Here is a 10,231-nt window from a genome sequence, read left to right on the forward strand (position 1 = left end):
TGATGTGTGGGTGGACTCTTAAACACCTGTCTTAGATCCACTGGTCAGTTACTTGAGAGACTTCAGGGAATAATTTACTGTTCATGCAGTTATACCAGAGTCTCTGCAACAAATGCATAATGTGTGTTTGTGTGTGTTTGTGTGTGTGTGTGTGTTTGGAAAGAGGAAAGTGAGTTATCTTTTTCTATCATTTTCTGTCCATTGGTTGGGCAGACCTATTTTGCATGCAAATAAAATGATGAATAAATCCTACCAAACTGAATACAGATCAGCACGCACACACATGGGTCATAAGCCCACATCCACATACGTAGTTGTGGATGTTCAGGGAAAACAGATTTTAATGCTGGCAAACTAAACATTTGTGGTGTTACTTTGTAGACATTACAATGCAGCAATGCGGTTAGACTTTAAAATATGTGTACATGGTTTGAGTTCCGATATCGGGCTGGTTTTGATTATCCATCGGGGTGGTTTTGTTACACAGACATGGCAACCCTGGAACCAATTATAATCTGCTAACTGTCTTGAGAAGGCAATTAAGGCACTTAAAAAACGTCAGCGCCCAGATTAAGGCAAAACAACTGCGTCCAAATTCCTACTCCTCTTCCTCTGAGTCATACATTTTCTGAACAGACATGACATACATATTTTTACATCCAGATACACTTCCTGAGGATATCATAATCTGATGTCATCTGAAGTATGTCGCAAATAAACGTCCATAAATCTGTCCGTACTCCAGAACTTGCCTGAGAATCATCGCATTTTCTTCAGTATTGAAGTAATACTGTGACAGATGTCTGTCCATACATGGATACATTGCAAACAGTAACAGGAACTAACTCTGCATTCTTTTAGTGGAGGCAAATTCCACAAATGCAAACAAATACAGGGGCTGAACTTGTATCTTACAGCTAGCAAGCTAATAGCAAGCTAATAGCAAGCTAATAGCAAGCTAATAGCAAGCTAATAGCAAGCTAATAGCAAGCTAATAGCAAGCTAATAGCAAGCTAATAGCAAGCTAATAGCAAGCTAATTGAATCCATGGTAACGTTATACATCCTGTTTTGTTTCCCTGCTCTGTGGCATGAAAATTAAGTTCTTGAAAATGTGTGTTAGTGTGTAAGCTCACCCATCATCAAGACAGTCATTCATGATGTTGCCTTCATAGGGAGTTTTCAGCACGGTCCCCCAGGACAGTAGCACTGAGGTGGGCGTTACTGACCCAATGACCAGATGAAGAGGCTTCTGCAGTTCCACTTTACCTGAGAAAAAAAATGCACATTTTACTTTAACCTCCACCCTCAATGCTCACTTTTACCACGTCACCTTGATAATGATCTTTTCCTCTGAAATTATTGCGGTAGAATTACCTTTGCACTGCTTTTTCACCTCATTGGCTGGGATGGGCTGAACGGCGATAATGTACTTGGGCTCAGCATCTAAACACAGAAGATAAAATAGAGGTTATTCTCTCAGCTCTCTCCATGAATTCAAAGTTCAAAATGTGATTCACATTTGCATCATAGCAGTCTGTTCCTCATCTCGAGGTGGAAACACACACACATCAACAGCCTTTCTTACCAAACTCAGTCTCATACGGCTGTCCGTTCTCAGGCAGCCGAACGTACTGTCTGGAGAACATGCTGCTGCCGAAGCCCATGATGTAACCCTCGAGCTTGGTGTCAGCGTTGGGACGCAAAAACTTCATCACGATGGTGTCACCTGTGGCGTTGATGCGGACTTTCATGTTCTGACGTCTCACTGTGGAGGCAGGAGAGGAGACAAGTGTTTCATTAAACGTTGAGTTTGAGAAATTCATTTAGGACACAGTAAAGTGCAAGAAGCCCCAAAGGTTTCTTCACACTTTCTTCAAACCAAGCTTTCAGTCAGAGTGAGGGTGAATCCTTACAGACAGCAACCAGGAATTGAATATACATAAAAAAAGTAATAAAAAAAGACAAGAAATACTGCTCAGAAATGACAAGATTGTAGCACAAGCAACCCTCAGAAAAACTTCTCTTCTTTATCTTCTTTACATTCCAGTCTTGTTGTGTGAAAGCAGAATGAAAAGCTTGTAGGATGACTTCACAGATTTACACAAGTGCTTCTATTTAACACTTCTGTCCTCCATCACCTCACACTTCCACTCAAGGAGTCCATGTGCTGAGGTGTATGTTTTAATAATGGGGATTTTATTAAGTGAGCACAAAAATATACAAAGTGTATAATAACACATTTTTTAATTTGGACTTTCTAACCGGATAAGAACATTACCTTTATAGAGAGTAAACACATTAAGGATCTGTCACATAAAAGCATCATAAACTGCATACATTAAAGCTTGTATATGGGGTGTTCTGTGCTCAGAATTGACTTTTGAAATACAATATTGTTATTTTAAATCAAAATCTGTGAACAACCGTTATTAAAACTTCAGGTCAACTTGAGCTTGTGTTTATTTGACAAGAAAGCGGTATGATGTAATGCTTTTTTGTGTTTTTGTGTTTCTCTCTCTCTCTCTCACATACACACACACACACTCACACTCACACTCACACTCACACTGACATCACTTTTCAAGAAATTGCACATTCTGTGCCAGAACTGACTTCTACAGAATACAGTCCTAATCAGCAGAGCCTGGGGACAGATATTGGATGAGGACAGGCATCAAAGGGTGGGTTGTAATAAACCAAAGCCAACTTGACTTGTTCTGAGTTCAGACATAGCAGAGAGAGCAACTTGGCAAAAAAGTAATTTGTTGTTTTGAAAAGTGGTCAAAGATTTTTTTTCTGGCATATTTTGTTTTTGCTTTTGCAAGCTTGCTGAGGTCACTGAAAGAGCAAAGGTCAAGGGGAACACGGCAATTATAATAATAAAAAAACCTGATGTAACCTGTGTAAAACATTGTGATCAAGGTACTTGCGTGGTAGTTATTACTATGAAAAAGGTTTATGCCATGTAATTGTGGAAATTCCAAACAAATTCAAACATTATTGGCTGTAATTACTGCTCACTCATATTAATATATATAATATATATATGTGTGTGTATGAACCAGATCTCTGTGAGGCATATAAAAAAAGCATAACTATTGAACTGAGAAGCAGCACAAGTACAAAGAATGGATGCATTTGCTTATTTTTCTCTTGGCTCTGCTATGCCAGGAACCGGGCATGCTAGCAATTAGCCAGTTTCTAACAGGCATGCTAATCATATTCAGATAACTCAAATGAGCGCAGCTGGGCCAGAAGTGTGACTTATGAATGACAGTTGGCCAATACACTTGTAAAAACAATAAATAACCACCACCAGTGCAGTCTTGGATGATAGATTGTGAGCTGTGAATTTAGCCTGTTTTTATTACCGTGTGGTTCTGTTTTTATCGTATTCAGTGTGTTTTAATTCAATGAGTAAAGCCCTTCTTAAATCAAAACGGAATTAAGAGCATATTTATGAATTCAATTATATTTCCACGCTCTGTTTCGTTCATTTTTATGCAGTGGAAATCACAAATGAGTCTATGGAGACCTAAACCTCCCTTACTCTTTGAGGCTTAATAAAACTCTGGACGTTCTGCCTGGGTTATGGCTTGTACTATACTCTCCACAGCAAGTCCTTGGCTCATATTTCAGCATTAAATGAAATAGTGGAACTTTGCATGAGGAGTACTGCCAACAGCTGCCAGACGCCAAAACAGACACAGACAGTAAAAGAGGGGGAAGCCCTGAATATGAAAAATACCCTCATGCTTTTCCAGCTATGTGCTTCCTATCAAAACTGCATTTGTTGTGATTCTTCCATCAATATTTCCAATAAAACATGAGGGAGAGTGACTCTGAAGGAGAGGGGCTGAGAGAAACATTAGGAAACTTCTGGCAGCGTGTATTCAACTCCAGTACAAGCAAACACTGGCTCGGTCCCACGACAATCCATCCAGAGCTCGGGCCATTTGGCCCACACACCGCTTAGGGACTGTTAAGACTAATCAGTATTTCCAGAGTAAAATGAATTAAGCTTTAGGAAAAAATCCAGTCACATTCCTGTTAATCAATCAACTGCAGCACAAAGGAAAACTATTGACATTTAGCTAGCCAGAAAAAAAATCTGCTAATCCACAAGGTCATCCTGTGTGTTCGTGTGAATGAATAATGAATAATGAGGAAAATAATGATTGATTATTTGAATTCCAAATTCTTCCCGGGGGCATCTCTGCTGGTGACTCGGACCCTGTCAAATACATGAAATCGTTGAAGATTTACAACCTCGTCAAAAGACATAATTTAATCCATAATCTTACCCTTAATAACCAGGGATGGTCTACTGTATAGACCTTCCAGGCAGAAACCTCTCTTTTTAAACTAAATGTTGGAAAGTCGATGAAACGACCACAAAAAGATGCAAAAAGACGACAAATTAACCACAAAAACACACAAAATAACTTCAAAGAGAAGCCAAATGACCAGAAAGAGACGCAAAATGACTGCAAAGAGACACAACACGACCACAAAGATATTCAAAGTGACATTAAAGAAACTTAGAATGGCCACAAAGAGACTAAGAGACGCCAAACAACAACATAGAGAAACAGAACAACCCTAAGATATGCAAATGACCACAACAAAATGCAAGAAAGTTGCAAACACCTAAGTGAAATAAAACAACCAAGAGAGAAGCAAAGCAACCACAAATAGAATCAAAATAGACAGAAAGAGATACAAAAAGATCAATTTCAATATGTGGGTCTTGCTTCTACGTAGGAGGAGTGGGGCACCAATAGTATATCTATGGCCAGGGGCCCATTGTCTCATAATCGTTCATGTTAATAACCAATACAACAAAGTGAATGGTTTCGAGCAAACATGCCAACTATGCCATGATATAGCCAACAATAAATAGTTTTAATAAATACATATTTTCATCTGTATATTATGGAGCGATGGTGACAGATCCTGGAGACAGCTTCACAAGTGTCCCACTCAGATTACTTACACAGTCTATTGGATAATATACTGGGAATCTCACAGTGAAGACTAATTCCTTCAATTAGAGCAGGACATTATAAGCAGTCTGCCCCACTCATGCAGAATACAACCAATTCATCAACGATTACTGTACTGAATCCATCAAAACACTGGGAATCAGCCAATAAACGATGCCACATTGTTTAATACACATTTCACCATTTTCATCCTGTTTTGGACTATTAGCAAGAGGATGTAATCCTGCTGGCCTGGAAAGCAGAAACACCCTCAAACTGGAAACTGAATTTTGGCTCAGCAGAGCATCTACCTTGGATCATCAGCAGTGATGGATGATTCTCCGGGAAAGGGAGTATGTTAATGTGGTTGCCAGCATAACACGCTCACTTTGAACTGATGTGCAGCATGCTATTTCCATGTGTGTTCAAGCAAATGAATATTAAAACTTGCATGCTGCATCGGTAACCATGTTTTGGCAGCAACACATCATGATTTTCTGTCTAACATGGAAGCTCTTTCATGGTCCACTGTCTCTCTCCTCTGTTGGTTCACATGAGGAGCAGGACTCCATTAAAGTAAACACTCTGAGAATAAATAAACTTCGATCACCTCAAGACTTTTCCACTCACGTTGATGTGTGAACTAATGAACTATAAATATCTGACGCAAAGCCTCAAAATAAGAGGGGAAAAAAGCCTTGGAACAAGACTACAAGGCTTGTTTTGTTTTCAATAATTTGCAATGGAAAATAACTGCTCTGCTCTTTCAAATGAATGTGGTGGTATTGCTGGATGGAGGTGACAGAATAATGAAGTCATGTCAGTTTGTCTTGAGCATCTGAACATCACAGCTGTAAATACCCCTGACCAGTGGCGGACTCAGGCTGTCTGAGGGGCAGGGGCGAAAAATATAAAAAAAGGCACCAGCTGCATGAGGTGGGGCACTAGCTCACAGAATGTTTTCTAGCATGTAGAGCAGCCTATATGGCACCATGTTTTCTCAATTTGAAGGCCACGTTAGAGTGAGCTATAGATTTCCTCCACTGAAAGGGCACCCTAGACGGCACTTCATCACATTTCCCCCATTGAAAAGGCACCCTAGAGGGCACTTCATCACATTTCCCCCATTGAAACTGCACCCTAGAGGGCACTTCATCACATTTCCCCCATTGAAACTGCACCCTAGAGGGCACTTCATCACATTTCCCCCATTGAAACTGCACCCTAGAGGGCACTTCATCACATTTACCCCATTGAAAAGGCACCCTGGAGGGCACTTCATCACATTTCCTCCATTGAAAGGCACCCTAGAGGGCAATTCATCATATTTCCCCCATTGAAAAGGCACCCTAGAGGGCACTTCATCGCATTTCCCCCATTGAAAAGGCACCCTAGAGGGCACTTCATCACATTTCCCCCATTGAAAAGGCACCCTAGAGGGCACTTCATCACATTTCCCCCATTGAAAAGGCACCCTAGAGGGCACTTCATCACATTTCCCCCATTGAAAAGGCACCCTAGAGGGCACTTCATCACATTTCCCCCATTGAAAAGGCACCCTAGAGGGCACTTCATCACATTTCCCCCATTGAAAAGGCACCCTAGAGGGCACTTCATCACATTTCCCCCATTGAAAAGGCACCCTGGAGGGCACTTCATCACATTTTCTCCACTGGAAGGGCACCCTTGAGGGCACTATACCAAGGTGTATTTTCTATAGAAGCATCTAAGAGGGCACTTTTCCAGAGGTTTGTTCGAACATGGGGGCACCAAGGGAAGCGGTCGCCCCCCCCCCCTCTGCTCCCTTCTTCCGCCACCACTGGCCCTGACCTGGTATGACCTCTTAATATTGGTGCAACATATTGGTCAACAGCCCCATGTATCACTCACTTTCATATCTATAGAATCAGTTAAACTGACTGCAGATGACACCCTTCCTGCGTGATTTTACGCAGCTCCGGCACTCGGCATTTAAGCCTCTCAGGTTTCTTTCTTGGAAGAGGAGAGGTAGGAGAGGGGACTTGGCTTCCAGCTCCGTAGCGACAGAGTATGTTTTATGGCCCCTTGGTTAAAAAGTCACCCTCATTTAAGGCAATGAAGTGTGAAAATATTTCTGAGCCGCGATCCTGCCAGAGCACAGAGGGTTTGAAATAATATAGCTGGGGAGAAAACGACAGCTGAACTGACCGACATTAGCTCTAATCAGAATATCCCGAGCCTGCAGGCCGGGGATACTCAGCCTTCTGAATATGTACAGTACCGTTATCCAGCGGGTGCCTCTTTGATCCCATCTTTCTCTGGAACAATCCTACCTCACTATAGGTTCACAAGAGCCCTCGCCTTGCAGCCCAGCTGGGATCAAACTACGACATTTTCCCCCCACCATGGCTGCTTCCATGGTGATCACTCCACTCTCACACTATATATTCCCCCTGTCAAATTCAACGTAGGAACAGCTGTTTTCCCCTCCCCTGTGGAGCTGCTCCATCCCATCCCTCTCCTCCTTCACTCAATCTCTGCCAACCTATAAGTGTCAGCAACTAGCTTTCAATCAACATGGTCCTTATTGACTTCCTAAAGTGCCTTGAATTCATCGTCTCGTCTTGTCCACTAATCTCCTCTTCCTCCTTCAATATTTCACATTTATTAATCTGCACATGACATGTGGCCATGTTTTGTTTGGCTCAGCAGAAGCTTCCAGGCCATATATTGTCCTAAAGAGGGGTAATGGTGAGTCATTTCTTGCATTACAAAAGAGCATCTGCACATGTAAATGAGAATTCAAAGCATTGGGAAGTATACAGATGATGTAACAGTGCATAGACCTATCAACTCTGATGCCGGTGCGTAATAATATAGTATCTATGACATAAGAAAGCAAACACACCTCATTGCATAACATGTTTCCCTCTAAAACCAGAGCCTTGATCCAAGAAGAAGAGAGATACAGACGTTTAACTCTCATCCCAAAGCAATATTTTCCTTTCATCTGGCTCCCAAAGCTGCACACTGAGATTCGTCTGCAAGCCATCTTCAGCCAGCAAAGTTTCGCACAGGGCAAAGCCTTTTCTCCACTGTGCTTACCTTTATATATCGAATCCAGTCTGAACACCTCAAATCACCTTTACTGCCATTGAAAGTTTTCAAAGGGGCGCCCAAGTTTAACTCGCAAATTAGAGCATGGCTACAAGGAATAGAGTCAGAGATTCGGTGTGTATGCAAGTGTGGGTGTGTATGTTTATTAAAGATAATGAGACAATATGGAAAACGTGTGTGGAATGTCGTGAGAATCACAATCAGACAGAGGCTCAATACGATATAATTAAAATACTTTTCAAAGTAAGTCTGACTTTCCTTTTTGCCATGTTGGAGAAGAAAACACTGCACATGTGGTGGTAAGGGCTTTAGGAGCCCTGCCACTGGTTATCTTTAAATTATCGATAAAAACCTGCAAATGGTGATTGGGTTTGAATATGTTTGACAAAATGCAAAGACCAAAAATGATCTGTTTGCTGCGCTGTCCGTGTCGTAAAGAATCTCTGCAGGTGGTTTGAGAAAAATCCATTAATAGGAGTTATAATAGGTTTGAACCAATACAATGATATTTTGCCTGAGGTGAAAATAACTACCCGACTTCCAAACTAATCAACATCTGCTTAGTGGGCACAGTTCCAGGAAAGTCCTCTACAAGTCTAACCCCTGACCCGCTACCTGGAAACACTATCATTAAAACCTGTGAGCAGTAACTGACCTATTTTTATGTCTGCTCACCTCATTTCAGGGAAATATGAATAAACCACAAGGATCGTAAAAACAGTTCTTTCTAATTGACAGTCAGTATCAAATCCACTTATTGAATTTTGGGTGGGGCTTCGAAACAGTAACTTAAATAACTAACCAATATAACAAATTAACTATAGATTGCCATTCAAAGAATTAAAATACTGCAATTGGTACATTTCTTTATAACTTGGCAATACACCTAAATATGATACAATGCTCTTTCAACAAAACCAAAATCTAAAATCAAATCTAAATCTGAAATGACCTCCTTCTCTCTATTTAAAGCCAAATGTGGTCATCATAATCATGGTATGTTGAGCAGATATCAATATAAAAGGATAGGGAATGATGTCTGAGGAAAAGCACTGGGCTCAGAACTTGTTGCCTTTACTGCATATTTGTGTTCATCTTTGGCTCTGTTCTTGTGTATTTGGGGATTTTTGCTCATCAGAAACTTCTAACTTTCTATATGATGGTAAAAAATGATATTTTTTAAACCCCGTCCATCACTGAATATACTTTGTAGTCACTGGTTGTCTCAAGATGGTTACAAAACCCTTTCTCTACTCATTTATCCTTGCAAAAACAATCCATCACACTAAATATGACATATTTGTCTCTCCAAGCGTATCCCAGCATGCATTTGGCAGAAGGCAGAGAGAGACCAGCGAAAATGCATCAGTGCATCACAGGGCTAACAGTGAAGGACAGTCACACTGACTTTCACATGCATGGACTTTTGACCGTGGGAGGACACCCGCAAGAGACAGAAGACCATAATAACTAACAAATATATCACATCACATGCATTCAGTTATGTCTCCAGATGCGGCCAACACTAATGCGAGTATCACCTACCTCTGCTCCTGCGGGGAGTTGAAGGGCCAGAGAGAACTATCCCAGTGATGAAGACCATGAGGAGAAGGATGTGTTGCTGCATCCCCATCATCATCTCTGCGGTGGTCGGCTCTAAGACTCAGGTGTAACGAGCTGCCCTTGATCTTGGTGAGCTCAGTTCAGAGTGAGACACAGAAATAAGATGCCGTCACCTTGTTGATTGATTGAATCTTTCCGAACAGGTTGAGTTAATGTGTGCTGCAGCTGGGTGTTACTGGAGTGGCTGGACTACTTCTCTGGAGCTGGTGGCTCTCAGGACTAGTGCAGCTCACTGGACTGGACTTCTGGCTGCTCCTGCACCATCTATACCTCCACAATGGAGGGAGGGAACAGACAGAGCTGGACACACCCACACCCATTACCCTCCCCCATCTCTCCTTTTCTTTCCCTCTCCATCTTACACTCTTTTTCTCTGGAAAAGGAGTGAAAGTTTTCTCCAAGCTTCCCGCCCTCTCCAGACTCCTTCTTTTTTTTCCCCTCTGTTGAGTCTGGTGTGTCCCCAGCAATCCTACTTTCCATCTCTGCAGAGGCCCTTTGACACTTTTCATTGTTTTCATTCTCCCT

General features: G+C 41.6%; 1 protein-coding gene across 2 annotated transcripts in view; it reads right to left on the reverse strand.

Moving 5' to 3' along the window:
* abi3bpa (ABI family, member 3 (NESH) binding protein a) overlaps positions 1 to 9,887 on the reverse strand; it is a 28,712-nt gene extending 18,825 nt beyond the window's left edge. For both annotated transcript variants that reach the window (XM_079169828.1, XM_079169827.1), the window contains exons 1-4: positions 9,629 to 9,887; positions 1,588 to 1,767; positions 1,377 to 1,445; positions 1,136 to 1,268 (exon numbers count right to left, since the gene is read on the reverse strand). In XM_079169828.1, the coding sequence (XP_079025954.1) occupies positions 1,136 to 1,268; positions 1,377 to 1,445; positions 1,588 to 1,767; positions 9,629 to 9,722 (476 nt within the window). In that variant the 5' untranslated portion in view covers positions 9,723 to 9,887. The remainder of the gene's footprint in view (positions 1 to 1,135; positions 1,269 to 1,376; positions 1,446 to 1,587; positions 1,768 to 9,628) is intronic.
* Positions 9,888 to 10,231: the final 344 nt, after the last annotated feature.

This window comes from Pholis gunnellus (assembly GCF_910591455.1).
Source record: "Pholis gunnellus genome assembly, chromosome: 12".
NCBI classification, from domain to species: domain Eukaryota; kingdom Metazoa; phylum Chordata; class Actinopteri; order Perciformes; family Pholidae; genus Pholis; species Pholis gunnellus.